General features: G+C 35.7%; 1 protein-coding gene across 41 annotated transcripts in view; it reads right to left on the bottom strand.

Annotated features, from left to right (window-relative positions):
* RIMS2 (regulating synaptic membrane exocytosis 2) overlaps positions 1-18,721 on the bottom strand; it is a 443,811-nt gene that overhangs the window by 318,813 nt on the left and 106,277 nt on the right. For all 41 annotated transcript variants that reach the window (XM_054296393.1, XM_054296400.1, XM_054269313.1 and 38 more), the window contains one exon: positions 10,726-11,033. In XM_054296393.1, the coding sequence (XP_054152368.1) occupies positions 10,726-11,033 (308 nt within the window). The remainder of the gene's footprint in view (positions 1-10,725; positions 11,034-18,721) is intronic.

The raw sequence follows: 18,721 nt of genomic DNA, 5'->3' as shown, positions 1-18,721 counted from the left end.
TCTCCATTTCAGGATGAAGTATTTAAGGTGCAAGTTAATTTCTTCAGTGCTCACAGGCAGATTGTACTTATATCCGTTATTCTCCAAGTTATAGAAATTTAAGCAGTCAGCAAAAAATAAATCCTACGACAATCCAACAATGATTATCAGCCATGTAAATGCCCCCAACAGAAATGATTCCAATATATACACTCAGATGAAGAGATAATGTTTTCTTCCTGAAAGACACAGTTACCACAGTTACAACATCCTTTACACCAGCGCTTTTTTGGTGAGCAAGCTGATTATAAAGTTCCTTGTTATGTAAAGAAAATAACAATTGCATTGATCCTGAAATCCATGGTAGTTACACATTGCAGAAATGATTTCTCACTCAAAATGAATTTGGGAGTTGAATAAATTTTAGAAATTACTTATTTTCACTCGGAAAATATCTTGAGATTTATCACCATATCTATTTTCAGATGACTGATTTGGTCCTTAAAGGTCCAAACTTGTGTTGGGTGTCAATGTGTCCAGGTGATCTGTGATGGAAACAAAGACTAATATATGTGCAAACTGAAAGATAAATCATTGTCCAAATGACAATAAGATTAAAATCAGTCTTTTTACTTAGTATAACAGAGGCTATGACAACACATCTATGCACTGGATTGTGTATTAATTTTTGCTGCTCCGTCCACTGGTTAAAAATTCGAGCCTTCCATATCTTGGGGATGAGTTCAAAGAGACTAATTTATCTTCCTTTCATGTTATTATGAGATTTATGGTCTCCTGGGTTCCTCCTATATTCAGCTGATTGGAAAACCAGAAGAATATTTTCCTGATGATCACACACTTCTGGAATTCAATTCCTTTGACAGTGCCATGGAGCCTGGATTTTATAAGCATTAAGACTGTATAAACATTTTACTTTGGAAAGATTTCCATTTAGTACAGAAGTTCTATTTTAGTGGAATAAAGGCATCATTGGTCACTTGGGAAGGGAGTAGGGGTTAATTTCATAATTGATTGTTGTAACTGTAAGGTTTCATGATACTTGGTGACATACCACAGAATACATTCCTAAATAAATCTCATTTTCAGACAGAAAAAAAAAAAGTGCTTCTGAAAGAAATATCTGTATGCCACATAGAGAGTGAAATTTCAAATCCTTGTCTTGAACAAAATCTCCTGGTTTGGTTGGCTTTGCCAAGCTTAACACTAAAAACAACTGACAATTTTTGGGAATATCTACCAAAAGGACACTAACATTCTTATATATGCTCTTAATCACCTGAAGGAGAAGTAAAGTAGGTGAAAATTATCCAGATCTATGTTAGTGCATCAATTATTACTGCAATGCAGTTTATCACCATCCAAAACAATTTTTTTGAAAAGTTGAGACACTATAAATACTGTATTTAATATCCAAAGCTCAAGAGTTTGGGTTCCATCTACTAAATATTCCTATCTTTTCCATTATTTAAGTGACATATCTTCCTCTTTTCCTTCTTACTCTGGTTCTCAGGGTCTTTAGAAGTGACATTCTAATTATGGAAAGAATATCTGCATTAAAAAAAATCTGCTGAGTAGAAATTAATTTATACTTTACTTCAATTTTACTTTATTCAGAAGATCAAATTTCTTGCTTCAGATATTGATATATATTTTTTAATGAAAGTCAGTTCTTCAGTCTTCATTGCATGCACTTGAGACACAAGAAGCACCCAAATTATGCATTGTTTTATAAGAAATGCATATCCAAGATAAATTTGGTTTTTTCAAGAATACAGTTTTGTTCTAGACCCTGTTAATAAATGGTACAGGAAGATTAATCACTACATGTCCATTTTAGGAATAAAATACAATTATCTCATCCTAGTGAGGAGGTGGATTTACTGAACTAATCTTTGAGTTCTCAAATTTCTTATATTCAAGGGTTGACATTGTTGAACTAATTTTGACTCCTCTTCCAGCTTAAATATTTTTCACAGTTCTAACTGCAGCACAAAGATGCAACTCAAGCAGGTCATTTTTTGTCAGCCCAGCACCTCATGCCAGATTCAAAAAGATTCAATTAAAATTAATCTACCTCTTCAAAAAAATCGGGTTTGTGCACTGATTTGGAACTTTAGAAGGCAATGTCCTTCTGAAGCTTAGCAATTTATTTGGCATTATAAAGCAAATCAGATGTTTTTTGCTTTAATCTCCTTGGCCTTGCTAGGTATTTTTAAAATTTTTTTTAAGTGATCATCAGGAACTTATTTAAAGTCCAGTATTTTCACAAAGTCATTGCAAATGTAACTTCTTGCAGCTAAAATGCATTGCTTTCTATCACAACCTTACCATAAGAACTCTTCTTCTTGCCATTTTCTTTTTACAAAGAAGATGGGGTTTCTGCAGCAAAGTTCATGGTTCGTCCTATTGCATGCTGCATAATGGAAACTTGCTTAGGCAGATAAATTACATCTGGGGGCCAATTCAAGCAGATAATACCAGCTGACAAAACAGCGGAGCAGAAATCCGGAAAGCTGCGTTTGGAGCAACTTAACCTCTTGATATTCTATGAAGATGATAGACTTTCTGAGGTCCCTAATGGCATTTTCAGGAAGCTCAGCGCTGCAGAACCGGGCATTTGCTGAAGTCATTTTCTAAAAACATCAGGGCATGGTTACAGGGAACAGAGCTGCATAGTGCAGGAAGTCAGAACAAGTTGCCCATATACACAACCCACTGCATATTATACACAGATATTACACTGGATTTTAGAACACCACTTTAAGAGTCACTGACTTCAGGTCACCTACATTTCCTACTTAACTGGAAATGACATTGTACTGCACTACTTTGCTGCAACTATTCCCTTAAAATGTCTGTGGCTGTCTTATTCTTGTTAGTAAAGAATGGAGACCTCTGTTTTTTCTGAAAAGCACAAAATTATGATTTCTCAAAGCTTGGGAGAGAAGTATCCAATTAGTTCACCACGAAACTGAAAGGACACTCAGGAATGGTTTTAGAATTATTGGTTGTGAAGTGAGGAAAAGAAGTGAACTACATCATAGGGAAAGTAAAAGAAGCGGCATAGAGAAGAAAAGAATGTCTGTCTTTAGGGTGAAAAAAGATCATGGCTATATCTTTGAAACCACTTTCAATGTCTAGCCAGAGTTTGGTTTTGTTTCTCACACTGGTGGAAAACAGATAGTGATACACAAAAAAATAAGTTAATAAAATAACTAACTAAATAAATAATTCTATAAGGACATTCCAGAGTAGGAAAAGGGATGAAAGGATATCTCTTGAAGAAGGGCAGAAAAAGAAATGGAATAATCATGCTAAAGAAAAGATACTAAGAAAATCGTATGGCTTAATAATGTAACTTTGAATTATGAAAAAATGGTCACCCTGGTCCTATTACATTCATTATTGTTACATTTTTTCCTCAAATCTGACTTAATAAAATAGATTGACAGGTACTAAAATTTTTAATCTTACCATCTAAAAGATAAGTGACAACTAAATTGCACTACAGAAGTGATTTCTTTATCATTTGTGACTTCTAGAGACACAAAGGAAAAGCCAAAGAAATTGCACCAGTCCATTTGAACCAGACCATTTGCATGCCATCTCACAGTTCTAGAATTTTCCTTTTCTCTTTCTCTCTTTTACAAACAGATTACCTTTCTCAAAAATAAAAGGATCCAAAATTGTAGCTGACATTGGTTGGAAGCCCAATGTTACTCAGTATAGGTTCTACAGCTAGATTAAGGTTCTGCTTAAAATAATCATAAAAGGGATATTTTAATAAATCATAATCAGTAACAGGGGAGGAAGGGAAGCAAGGCACAGCTCAGACAAACCCCACAGAAGTCACAGGGTGGCTGCACGTCCTGAACGTTGTGTCAGAGATGACACTGCCCATGCGAGCAGGAGATCCACAGAACCAATATTAGGAGACAAAGAACTGTACAAGGAGTTTCATTTCTCAAAAAACAGACAGTTCTGCAAAGGTAATGGAGAGAAAAAGCTACACCTCTTTTTCAGAAGTTAGAACAGAATGAATATGCTACAACTTGCTGCAACCTAATAATCACAGGTACAAACAAAGTGTACCCACGATGGGTAGTCTGAACTGTTAATGGACAATGTAAATATCCTTCAGGAACTCCTTACAGAGACCTTGCCTTACAAAAAAAAATCAAAATCCTTACTCATCTTCATGAGTGGGTGTAGCTTAATCCTTGTCGTAAGTGTCTAATTATTTAATTAAAATTTCTGCACTAAAGGATTTCTGACTTTCTTAGACCCAAGGTACTTCTTCTCAATAATTAAATACTGTACTTTCTCTGGCTCTCTTCCCACAGATTTCAATTGCTTCCTCTGGCCATAGTTATTATTAAATTATTTTTTAATGTCATGTGAGATTGAGACTGCAGATCAACTTAACTTCAGTTTATACCTAAAAACTGGAACAGCCATGAAATGCTGATCCACACCTATAATCCTTTGTGTAGATGAATTAAATAATTAGAAGAGCAGTTCTGTGAAGAAAAACCTAAATTATTATTTGTTCTAAACTATAATCTCAAGAATCATAGAAAGTCTACAGCGAAATGAAAGCACAAGAAACACAAGAAACAAAAGCAAAACTACTGAGAGTAGTTTTCAGATTGACATTTTACTTTACAGCTCTAAGGACTACTAAAGTGGTAAAAAATGCTGGATTGGGAGTAGGAAAATGAAAATAAAACCTTATTCAGATGCAGTTCCAATTCTGTAAAACTTAAATATTTAGTCAATATGTTAAAAATACTGTAGAGTACCTCTAAAGACCTTTGCATCCCATTCTAGCACCAGGGAAAGTCATTGTGAGGCCTTTGCAGTCATGCATGGAAAAGAATACTGATTCAATTTTAAACTCAACCTGCAAATTTCTTGTATTGAGTATTAGACTAATTCATTAAGTGAAAGAATATAATTATGCTTATCAACAATTGTGGGGTTTTGCTCCTGTGGTAGCTAAAATGTCTAAAAAAAACAAATCAATTTTTTTATGCCTTACATGAAGAATTCTAAAAGGTTTAGAGACACTGTTGTCTGAGCATGAACAAATCCGCACACAGCTTTATCAGTCTGACTCTTAAATGCCAACACAATTTAAATACTTTCTCTACATAATTTTTTAAATATTTCTCGCTGTATTTAAATATGCCAGAAGCTAAAAGAAATAGGTTAAAAATTTAAAATACCTCTATTTTATTTGAAAATCAGGTATAATACTTTGCTTTCAAATATGCTTAGTCTCCACGGGTCCAAGTAAAGGGGTTTTGACACATCTGGCCTAGAAATCTATCAACTCAGGTACTCAGAAATAGAAACAATCAAAACCAGAGGTTGCACTACAGTGACATGTCATAAGTCTTGAAGCAGAAAAATAGTGATAATCTCGAGAAATGGGCAGTTTTCAGCTTTTCAAAAATAAGTATATAATTGACTGACTTTAATGTTACACTGTCATATTTTAAGTTGCAATAAACTACCATCAGTGCTATTCTCAGTGTCAGTTGTTCATGATCCAGCAATTAAAGAAGAATCATTTTAAAAAGATATAAACATGAAACAGATGGACACACATTTTCATTTTCAAATTCATGCTGCTCTTTCATGTTTCTTGTCTCACTTATGCCTGCTTTTTTCCTCTCTCCTTCTTTTTCTCTCTTGTTTTGGTCTCTTTTTTCCTCTCTATTCACACCCTGACATCCCCAACTGCAGTCCCCAAAGACAGATCCTACGCTGCCAGCTCATACTGGCATTCCTCCCAAGAATGGAAGGAAAGGGACACAGGAAACCACTTTCAATGCTGCTGCTATTTGGTGACCCAACAGAATAAAGCCTTTATATGTGGGAAGCACATGTATACATTTCATAAAGAATACATGCACAAATCCTTCAGACCCTAGTAGCCTCTTGTTTGCATTTCTCACTCAGAATAAAATACATCCTCCAAGCCTCCTATATGGTGTGTGGAAACCACCCTAAAAATCCTCCTTTTTTTCTGAAGTAAGAGGGTTGATAGAATATAATAAACCCCCAAATACATATGTATCACTGAAAGGAGAAAACAAGGGAGAGGGAAGTAGGATATATCTTTACTGTGTCTGCTGGCCTGGAAAATAAATACCGCTGTTGTGCAACTCTGCAGCTGCTCACTCTCTCAATTTGTTGTTTTCGTTCTGGTTTTTATGATTTAATCTCATATCCTTACAGTTAATCTGAAAAGGGTTCAGGCAGCTTTATTTATTAGTCTTCCTTCAGATCATGAGCTTACAGATCATGATCTTTTCCTATACCAAGAACCAATTCTTTCTTTGTGACAAGGCTCAACCTCTGATAGATGTAGCAGAAATAAATTGGCTCATAACACATTAAAATGAACATTCTCACAATATTTTCATTTTCTTTTTTTCATTGAATTTCATGAAAAATATCCTTGAGGAAGTTTTTCTTCCATTTATATAATGCCTGAAAAATATATATTGTAAAATTAAAGTCATCATTTTCAAATTTTGAAGAACATTTTGGATTCTTAAAATACAGACTGGGGAAAATAATAATAATTTCAGAAAACCCTCAAAAATCCACATCTACCTGAGCTACATAACACCGCTTCAGATATATATTAATAGCTGTGTCATTGTAACCTTGCTTTGGGAAGATGCATGAGTCGTTTACTGCTTTTAGAGAGCTATGTATATGTACAGAATAAAGGTTTGTGAAGCAATACTTCTGGAATGTCACAAAATATTTACAGTTTAAAACACTGAGTACATATGTGGAAAATTACTGAAATGGCTTTTCAATGGATCCTACTGAGAGGGAAAAAATAATTATTTTAAAAGCTAAGTATGGCAACACCACATAAAGATCTAACAATTCAGGCAAAGAGAATGACAAATAAAAAAAGCTTCATAGGTTCCTTGTTTCCCAGATTTTAATTTTAGGGTGTTGTACACATTTTAATAGGGCATTATAAACATGGGCTTGGAATGAAGAAAACGACCATTTCACAAGCTGATTGCCTCCTGCAGAATGACTGAAAAAAAGAGATTATGTCTGTTCAAATTATTTTTCTGCTAGAAATAAAACACATATTGTATGATGAGTAGTGTAGATCTTGGAAACCATAGACTACATGAAAGATCTTAATGAAAATAAAATAAAATCAGACCCCTTTGCCTAATCCAGAATTAACGTGAATCTGCAAATCAAAGAACTGCAGCTACAAATCTACCATCTGTGCTCAGCAGACCTCAGAATAGACCTTATGAATCTATGGATTACTTAAAATAATATTTCACATTTCTTGGATTCACGTCATTTTGCAGTTTTCAGGGAATCTGGTGTTACACTGTATCAGCATTCATACAACCTGTGCACAAGGTTAAGTCTGTGAAAACCACTACATATGATCACAGTTCAACTGTCCTTAGCACAAAAGATCCATGTGGGACAAATTCCCTTAGTCTCACCCCAAACAATGTCAAATACCCCATGGCCATTTAGTGAATCATACACGTGCGCCTGCTGGCCCTGCCCTACCCACAGGTTTACTACATAAAAAGCAGTAAAACCACCATGGGCCAGATTGTAAACACTGTGGTAAAGAATTTAAACTGAGAGAGGGTAGATATAGGCTAGACATAAGGAAGAAAAGATTTACTGTGAGGTTAGTGCCACACAGGAACTCGTTATCCAGAAAAACTGTGGATGGCCCCATCTCTGGAATGCTCAAGGCCAGGCTGGGTGGGCTTTGAGCAGTGGTCCAGTGGAAGCTGTCCTTACCCATGGCAGGTGGGGGGGGTCTAGATGATTTTAAAGTTGCAGTCTAAGTCATGCTATGATTCTATTATATGAACTAGAAAAAATACAAATGTAATGGAAAACTGTTCTGCTCTTGTTAAGTGCAACTTACTTCTGAACATTTATTTTTTTTTTACATTTTGCTTTTTTCTGTTATGGATCCAATATAAGAAACATGGTCCTGGAGAATGTGTAATCCAAAATCAGTCATTCCAGTCTTCTTCAGGCAAAAAAATATAGATCAGTCAGAGAAGATCTATAAACAAGTACCTATCTGTCTAAACAGGCTGGGATCTATCAATTGCAAATGGGACTGTTGCTTACATCAAGGAAACAGAATAGTAGTCTAATGGTTGAAACAATAAAATTTTAATGAAGAACAATACTAGTAAAGAGAACAGGAAAAAAAAATATGGTGAGTACTATTCAAGGATGGAAAAACAAAAAAGCACAACCAGAAAAGACACAGTAAGGAGTGAGACAGAAAGGACATTGATGACCTTGAGATTAAAGGAGTGCATGTTGCCCTTTACTCTGTGACCAACATGTTTCCAGATGACCAAGATAAGATATATGACACTTGATTTAAACAACTTCTAAGCAACGATTGCTGCAACACCCATGGAAGCTACAAAAAGAGGTAAAAAAAATTTGACTAAAAGAATATATTTTACCTTTATAGTCAAATCATAACCCAAATGTATAAAGTCTTAGCAATACCTTTCTTTTCACAAGTGGTTATTGATTTTAACATTTTAAAATTATTTTTTCTGTCAAAACTAACGTCCTTCTGATGAAAAATAAGATAGAAAATACAGTTCTCACTTTCTACTTTTGTTTCTATTTACATACTTCCATTATTGCGATAATGCAAGGCAAGCAACAGCCACTTCTAAATACTTGAGATATTTTGTTTATTTCCTTATTATTTTGGACATTTTGAATGGCCAAGTTTTTCTCAAAGAATTCCTTCATGTAGACAAATAGTCTAACATACTAGTTAGTGGCTCAATTTCTGCAGATACCTAGTTGAATTCTGGGATAGTCTTTCTCAGAACTGTCAATATTCTCCTCTAAAAGCCCATTTGACCAGTAAGACTTTGAATGGGCATCACAGAGGAATTTTTTAGACCTTCCATTAGAACCAGAAAAAACGTATATGTGAGGAGCATTAGGGAATAAAATTATTCAGAAGACTCTCTATCCTTCAGTAGCATATAATATGTATCATATTCTAAGCATATTTGTATATGTAAATTAGGGAACATCAGTATTATTATCCAAATAAAATATGAAGAGGCAAATGACTGAAAAAACTATCTGAACTTAAATAATATATCAAGTAGAAGTAATCACAATCAGCAAAATAGTTCTGATTTCAGGCACAAAGCCTACATTCATCCTGTTGGAAAGTATCACTTTATATTATCCATGTTTATCATTTAAGTATGTTTAGGGTAAATACATATTTCATATCTCAATTATACATTTATTCATATATTACTCTCTACCTCCATATTTCTGTGTGCATATAATATAAAAACACTTTCAGAGTTAAATTGCTGCTGCTAACAAGGGTTTGGGATTTTTTTTATTATCATGTTATCTATGATACCAATTTCCTGGCAAAATTAATGGGAAAAAATGAGCCACAAGAGAATCAGCCTGTCTCTCCTGCTCTCTAATGGTGCCAGTTGTGTTTTTCAGACACTATACATGTAACTGAGGAGTACTCAGGACAACTAAGTACTGAACCCAACAGCCGAAATCAGAGCAAACAGCCATAAGCACAAGACATTAAACAAAAAAGATTAGTTTCATTACATTCAATTTGCTCTCATCTAAAACCAAAAATAAGAAATAAAATATGGGGGAATACAAGATGTAAAGAAAAACGGAAACTATTTTCCTTATACTGAATGTAAAAGATACTATATATGTCTAACTTGTTTCAAGCTCACAGAATAAATGCCGTAATGAGGTCATTTCTGGGCAGCAGAGAAAAGCTGCCAGATTATACTGCTCTGGCTGCCAAATTCCAAGGCAGTTGGACGTCTCTCACACACGCGTGAGGATATCATTTCCATGGAAACACCTGAGCAACCACACTTTCCCTTCCCACCATATTTAAAGTTCTATAGCAGTGTGGCTTATGAAACAATTAAATCAGTTCAATGAAACCATTTTTACTTTTGTGTTCCCATAAAACGTGGCCAATGAGATTGAGAGTTTTCTGGTGCCTCTTGGAATAATCGCATAAAGAAAAAGAGAGGGAAGTTCTTGTTCCAGTCTCTGGCTAAACCAGCTCTTACTGCATTAGCCCTCAGAGTTACAGTTTCAAACAACACAAGCAACACCAATTTAAATCAGGGAAGAAAAAAATATTTATCCTAATGACAGTAGCTAACAGCAAGAAACTGAGAAACCATTAAAAGACTCAGTTCATTACACAGGGATTTCACTATCCTCAATACCATGTACTGCAGGTACAATCAGATGTCTTAATTCAGTAGTCTGAACAGATGCTGTCTTCCATTAACCTGCCTTTTTGAGTCCTATTTTGGGTTTGCTATAGTGACCACAAAAGAAATATGGTGACATTCTGCACAGCACAATTACTGTAATTTGACCAAGTTGCAAGCACATGACCAAACTGTCACACTGCAACTGTCATGCCCCACATTTTTTGAGTAAGAAGGAATGAAGAGCACACACTGGCTATGACCATCTGAAACCAACAAAATGTTTCTCAGTCCTGCTTCAAAATGCCAGTATGTATTTTACAGGCTACAGACTAAAAGCAAGACAAAATTATAAAAGATAAAATCAATTTTGTAGCATAAATTCATCAGATCTTATCAGGATAATCATTAAATATTTTCTTACCTGTCTGATGTGTCACTTGTTACTGGATGCTTTACTGTTGAACCATTCTTAATTGAGTCTTGTCTTGTGAGCCCTTGAGATCTGTTTTTGTCCAAAGCTTGTGTGGATATGTCACCTGGTGGTCCCTGGTACTGCGGATGCTCCTGCAGTTTTGCTTTTTTCTCCTGAGGTGCTTCCTCGTTCCTCAGAGCTCTCCCTCCCTCCTGGTCTGGCGGCTGCGGCGCGTGCGAGCCGCTGTTGTAGAACCAGGCTCCTGATTTCGTGAGGATTTCCTGTTGCTTTCGGCACAAGTTACAGACCCACATTACCTGTGCAGACACATTTAAATGCAAAATCCGTTAGCTCCTCAACACTGTATGCAACGTTTCCAGCAAGCACACGTCAACTGACTGTTACCATTTCCCAAAGCAGAAAGACTACAGCTTTATTTCTATTAAAATTACAATATCTTAGCTACAATATAATAAAATATGTCTGTACAACCTGGTTTTCAAAAAAAATACAGAAATACTTTTAGTCTTTTTTTTTCATTATTGGTAATGCAAGGAAAAGCAACAGGTAGTAGCAACAAAAATGAAAACGTTCTAATACTGAGGTTCTAATTGTAATAAACATAAGCTTTGAGAACTAACACTATAACTTGAAGATGACAGAAAAAATGAATTAAAAATTATTGAAATTTTAATCCATTTTAATTCTCTCACTAAGGAAGGAACTTTATAAAAAGTCATCTGCTGTTGCAAACAAGTCATTTTATAATTCTCCAAAATGCTCTGCTAATTTTTTTCCATGGTGCTCTATAGCCAATGCTTACTTGAAGATGCTGATTTCAGGATGCAACTTCAATTCCATAGCAATTTTAACTTAAAGCTGTTTTACAACTAAAATAACACAATGTGTAAGGCGGTGTTTTTCTCCACTTCCCACCCACAATTTAGCTTGCACTATATGCTTACTAAATTATAAAAGTATTACAGCTTCCCAGTTGTGTGATCCTGCATATAGTAATGAGATTTTTTTAATATTCTAAAATGTACTTCTTTGCAAAGCTTTTGACTCTGATCACCCTAGTCACATGGCAGTTCAGGAAATCAACACCAACTATCTGTAAGCTAATTTCATAATAACATACAGTTATTATGCTATATGAGAATAAATCAGAATGCAGTGAATCAAAAACAACACACCAGCTGTGAACACATTCAAACTGATTACTGTTACTCTAAAATTTGGATTGTAGACAGTATTAATTCACTGCAAGTTTCCTCCTTCGCTCTTTAATCTTCATTTTTCTTAATCCTTAGTTTTCTTTTCTTTTTCTTTCTCTTGCCTTTATATATTTTTGTTTAAGTTCATAGACAGAATTGTACTGGTTTTACTATATATTCCTTGAATGTCTATGCTCAGCCTTCAATCTAGTTATGCCTCCAATTTAAATTCTACAGCAAACTGCCTTTTTTCCAGTAGTTTAGAGTTTAGGACATGCAAAGGCTTACATCAACATTCATCACTCTTTTAAATGCAGCCAGCTCCATGGAATCACATGGAAGATGCAGTTTCTACCTCCACCATAAATCTAGCTCAGTCCTCCAGAAAAGATTACAGAAGTTGCAATCTGTATCTTGCTTTCATTCTCCAGGCTGTTATCTAATAGATAATTTGGGCCATGCTCTCTAACCAAGTCTCACAAAATACCTTTCAATGACAGCTTCATGTAGAGGGTTATTTGCGTGCAAGGGTCACACTCAACCTGAAGTCACCAACTGCCTCATTCTCAAACTGTCGGGCTAGGGCAGGAAAAGGAGGCATCGCTTGCCTATTTAATGGTGGTGGTATATGCCCCATCCTAGTAAACTTCCTTCGTATCTTTTTAGAGAGCTGTTATAATTTATGAGAACTCATGTCTGCTTACATCAACAATATAGAACAAATCACCAAAGCACTGAGGGCAAAAAAGAGAGACTCCTCAAGAAGCAGCTTGCTCTCTGAGGTACATTTGATGTCCTTAGGGGACATTCAAAGGACAAAAATGCATTTGCTTCAGGCCTGAACATCATTCAAATACACATTTAAGAACAGGTCTGTATTAGCTTTGCTAATTAAGCTAGAAAGTACATGAGAAAGCAGCAAAGTGAAATTTCAGATTCCAAGACAGAAGTACTTTTGCCCTCTTTAATCAATAGCAATTAAAAGGCTTTAATATTTCTGCTAGGTCTGAAACAGTTCTAAAAACTGTTTAGAACTGATAACAGTTCTAACAGTTCTAAACTTTCCATGTATGTGTCAGAGCAATGAAAGGACCAGACATGATACAATTACGTAAGTATACAAATATATAACAACTTGAGTAACAATGAGATAAAATCCCCTGAAGTCCTCACTTCTTTTAGTAGGTGTTAAAATATCAGAAAAGCTAGATACTACAGTCAAATCACTTGGGCAACTTTTTCCTTGGCTGACAGTCATAACTTTGTCCCCAGACAATGGACTCCAGGATGATCAGTTTTATTCTCCTTTACCAAACAGAATAAAAGTTCCCTCTGAATTTATATGATTTCCTATCCCCTCCTCTAAAAGCAGAAACAGGAAGACTACTCCTGATCTAACCTGATTTCTGAAAAGTTTACTTAGGGTATTTCAGATTGGAAAAAAAATCAAACACGTGGCATTTAAAACACAAATATGTATGAATTTTGCAGATTTTTTTTTCTGCTTTTCTAGGAGCGTTTAATAAATCCAAGTTACACTTCTGATGAAGCCTTATTTCCAACATAACTTCAACATGCAGGATTTCATAGTGTTGACCCTAACATAATTTTAGCTTCAAATATCACACACAGTGGGAAGAATGGGAACCGTCACAAAGACAGAAATGTTTGTGCTTTCAGTGAGCACAAAAATTACAAGCCCACAAATAGCTCTGGACAAAATTGCCTTCCCCATCTTATCGCAGCATGTAGAAGTATTCTCACCATTTAAAAAGTACTGGTAATTTATGGTGCAGACCTCTCAATTAAATCCAGACACACTTGTAAGAGGGTGTCAGAAGAGCACAGAGGGCACAGTGGCATGTTCCCAGACAGGATTTCTCTGCCTGGGACACAGTGCTCAGCAGCTCCCACACAGGCAGAGCAGCTCTGTCCCTGCCCAGTCCCTGCCAGGCCAGAGCAGCCACTGAGACTGTGACAGCAGCACTGCAGAGAGGCAAAGGCCACACAAGTGGACTGCATGCTCAATACAGGCATTTTGGCAAACCTGGGAGGAGAAAACATAGAATTTCCCCTTCTAAAACTGAAATAAAAAAGGACTAACTCCTTACATCAGAAATCTGCACTCCAGGGTAGGTACGTTATCTATTACACACATTTGCAACTCTGCTAACCACCCTCCTAAAAACTGTCATAAGCACATTTTGTACACAAAAATCAGTGTTGCAATTTGCGGGTATCAATCGTCCACACGAGAACAGTGCCAATTTGAGAAGGACAATATGGGGGAAAATCTCCTCTCCAACGCTAAGTACTAGTTCAAAACTAGAACCTCAGGTGCTAGCGGCACTGGATCGGGATGTTCTTCTCCATAGGAAAGGCTGAAACTCCACCTAGTGCATACATGAGGCATTGCTCAGGTTCAGGTAAACTCTGCTGAAAAGAATGCACTAAACATACCTGACATTTTCACATTACCTCTTATATCCATTTTTTCAAAGAATAATTTATTTTTTCATATACAACACTGAAATAAGTATTCCAAATATGGATTAGACAGATTTACCTTAAACCTTCCATCTGCTTTCCATTCTCAAAGGTTAGTTCTATACAGTGAACTAATAAATTCTAATTCATTTTTGATTTCTTCACTATTTTTGGTAAAATTATTCATAATATATTCCCACTTCTAACACTGCCCAGTAGCTTTCATCACATATTATTAGCCCTTTTTATTATATCGGCCCATAAAACAAATTCAGCAAAACCTACAGTAGTCAGCCATTTCCATCTACATAACAGAAATAAATAATGCACAAAATATCACTTCTTTGTATTGTCCTAAAAAATATACTAAAATTTTTTGTTCTTCGATAAAATTCTTCAAAACAGGTTTGAGATACCACTAACTTCTATAAATGTGAAATATATTTACCAGGAAATTACATCCACAGATACTTCAAGAGAAAACAAAACACAATTTAGTAAAAGGATATAGTTTGGCACTCAGTATTTTCAGATGGATCATCTTAAAAAACACTATTCACTATCCCTGTAAGTACAGTTATTGATGGTCTAACACCAAATCCTGAGAAGAAAATGGAAAACTTATTTTATTGAAGATGAGATTAAAAGGCTCAGTATATTTGAATATGCATAAGCTTGAGTTTGATAGCTTTAACACTACAACCTAAGAAATAATTACACCAAATCCTCATCAGTATTTTGAACATTGGTTCGAATTACAGGTGTGCTGAGGTGAAAAATCGTAGTGCAATATTTGCACAGTATTTCACCAAATCTATTAGTCACCTGCTTAGCAGAAGCATCTAATATATATTAGCATTATATTAACTGTTGCACTTGCTGCTAGTAAGCAAATTTCATACGTTTTTGTTGGTTTTTTGGCTGTCATGTTTCGCATAGGATACAATTCTTTAAAAATCATACAAGGTAACAAGACTGCAGCACTGAAAGCAAGAAGGGCACAAAAGGAGGAGTAAAAAAACTGCTTGGGTCATCAAGGTAATTAATCATGATTACAAACACATTACTGCTTGTCCTTTTTTTTTTAACTAATTTGTCACCAGTACAAAACTTCATTACATCATGGAGCAGTGCAATGTTTGAAGCCACCCTGTACTAAGGAAGTTTCTTTAGGGATGTAGTACATCTCTCCATTAGGCACTATGTTGATGACAGGTGCACAGAATTGTTAGGGTTGGAAGGGACCTCTGGAGATGATCCAGTCCAGCCCCTCTGCCAAGGCAGGGTCATCTGGAGCAGGTGACACAGGAACGGGGCCAGGTGGCTTTGGAATGTCTCCAGAGAGGGAGCGACATCCCTGGGCAGCCCCATTCCACTGCTCTGCCCCCCTCAATGTTAATAAGCTCTTCCTTGTGCTGAGGTGGAACTTCTTGTACTTTACTTTGTGGCTGTGGCTCCTTATCCTGTCCCTGGGCACCACCCAAAAGAGTCCACATGCCAGTGTGGAATGGACACTGCCAAACCAGCACTGCCACAAAGTAACCTGAGTCACCCTCCTCTGTGCAGTCAGGGAAACTACAATTTACTGTAGCAAATCTGTCCATCTTCAGGGAATACAGACCCAGTATCAGTAGGGGTCAATGGTATCTTCTTTACCTCCAGCCCCCATTTCTGCTAATCTTTCTTCATTTTGCCTTTTTGAAAGGCAAAACTGCTTCCAAGGAACTGTAGTAAGTGAGTGTCCTGGGTTTAGGACTGTGAGGATCCCTTTGAACATCATCTCCCCAGAAAATGAGATGGAACTGCTTTTCAGGTTATTGGGTTTTTTTTCAGAATACATTAAGATCTCCCAAAATTTTTCAGTAAAATAACAGCATTATTAGTTGTCCCTGTCAGAAGTAAAACTTTCTAGTACCCTAGTTATTACTTAGAATTCAATCTATCTCAAATCAGACTAGAAAACTTCTAGAAGTTAGCTAAAACTTAAAATCTTATCTACTTGGTTCTATATACCATGAAAACATGTTTCATGTTTGCATTAAAAACACACTTTTGCTCTCTGAAGTCTTTGTTCTCTCTTACAGCCAGAAGTACTGATTTCCACAACTGCTGGGGGAAAATTTGCTGTTTTCTATAAGAAATTCTTTAAAAATTTCTGGGTTGACATTCCTTTTTAATGAAAGTGTCTATGACCGTGGAAGATTTATATATAGCATGTGCAATCCATAGCCAACATTTATATTTTTGGAAAACACAGAGCCTTTTGCAATGTCTGTACAATCTCTCTATAGAGATATAATTCTAGAGGTTTGGGTCCAGAATACAGATGCATCTTTTGCAGCTGCTAAGATCTATTTTAAAGAAGCAAAACCATTATTTTGAAGTTATTGGAAAAAATCTTTATGCTCATATACTCTAAGCAGCAGAGTCTGGTTGTAACTTCAATGAAAAAGAAAATCTTCTATTTCATTTTACTGTTCTGACTATACAGACAAGTCCCCTTTACATTTTCTTCTGTTACATTAACACATTTAGTCAGTGAAGTACATTACATAAGCAAAGTTAATCTCTGAATTTGTGACTTTTATAAAAGTTGATAAAGATTACCTGTTTTTTCAATATTTTTCTATGCCACTAGTCTGTGCTATGGTACTGACTTTCATGTTATAATCGGTTTGCCTGAATATCAAAACTGCTAGAATAATTATTTGTCTTATATCTGTATGTAATGACAAACAGATATCTATCCCTCAAATTTGTATTAAATATCACAAGAATTCCAATACCAGCTAAGAAAAGTGAGAATGTTTATAACACTGTTATGAGACAAACACCTTTACATATATTTTAAGAGATACATGTATTTGCACTAGAAAAATTCTTTGTACTGGGGGAGTGATTACATTTGTTCTTGACTTTGTAGTGAATGGATACATCATGTATGAAAAGTTATAATGGCTGTAAACAACCAAGTCAGAGGGAAATAAGCATATCATATCTTGTGCATGCATGTGATACAGTATATATTTACCTGACACTACCCTTCTAGCAGAAAATTATGACTAAAATTTTTAAAAGGTACACTCTTTGGTACAAATGGTGACCTTATTCTAATGGACAGTGTATCTCTTTTGTATCACTCTTTTACTATCCTTAAAACATATGCTAGTAATTTTGTTCATACCTTTTTCAACACCTCTACATGCACAGTAGGACTAGAAACTGTTAGAACACTAATCTAGCTGGGTTAATAAAAGTCAAAGCACATCCTTGCTAAAAAATATTGTATAAAATGAAGTTCATGTATAAAATATTTGATATGCTTCAAGGCCTGTAAAGGCAGCAATTTGGGTTTTTTCATTATGGCACAGGCACAACTCAAAACTGTCCAGTCCATGCCAATGAAGACAGTGCAAAATTCCTACACAGTGCCATATTTACCATACTTAGCTCCTTCATGAGCTTTCATTATTTCATTAAGAGCTAGAATGCTATGAAGACTTCCAGTGAGAAAATGGCTGTTGTGACATGGGGTGTGCTTTGGACATACCACAAACTGGTCAGTATTATGTCTCAACAAATGCTGCTGCACTCCTTCCAAAATGGAATTCATTAACCTACACAGTAGTTCAGAGGGCCATGAGGGTTTATTAAATTAGTGCACTGGGTTTGGCATGAAATAAACCTGCTCTAAGTGAACAGAGTTTACAGCATAGTTCACAAAGAATGTCTTGAACTTTGGAAATTTAAATAATTACTTAATATACTGAGAATGTACAATTGACCAAGCTACATGTTTACCAAACTTTCAGATTTGTAACAGTCTCAGAAAAGCAAAAGAACTGAGTACACATTTCCTGCACTTTTCTTAGTAGACTTGAGCTCATTAAGTGTACTGAATAGGAAGAAACCTCATGGATTGCTTCCAGTTACCTGCTGTTTCAAAGAATTTTTTTAAAAACTTCATAATGTAATAAATTTTCTTAAAATTAACTATAAATAATGAGCCCAAAATCTGTCAAAACACTTTTCCAAGTCCTACAGCTACAATGAAAAGAATGCCTTTCAACTTCCAGTGCTCACATGTTCCAAACTAGTTTATTGCTATTTATTCTTGTACCAGTATTGGCACTGGCATTTCTCTCCTGTTTGCTGCCTGATGTTTTTACAGTTAACACTCACATACCCTCTCTGCTTTCATTTTTCAAGACCAAATAGATTTTGCTCTTTAAGACTACACCTATACTAGGAAGACATAACCCTGTCACAGGGCCAGGTGCTGGCCCAGGATTCCTGCTAAT

The sequence above is a fragment of the Melozone crissalis genome, unplaced genomic scaffold (genome assembly GCF_028551555.1).
Source record: "Melozone crissalis strain CALT ecotype California unplaced genomic scaffold, PUWL_Pcris_2 ptg000002l_1, whole genome shotgun sequence".
In the NCBI taxonomy this organism is placed as follows: domain Eukaryota; kingdom Metazoa; phylum Chordata; class Aves; order Passeriformes; family Passerellidae; genus Melozone; species Melozone crissalis.
This window is presented reverse-complemented; position numbering and strand designations above follow the sequence as displayed.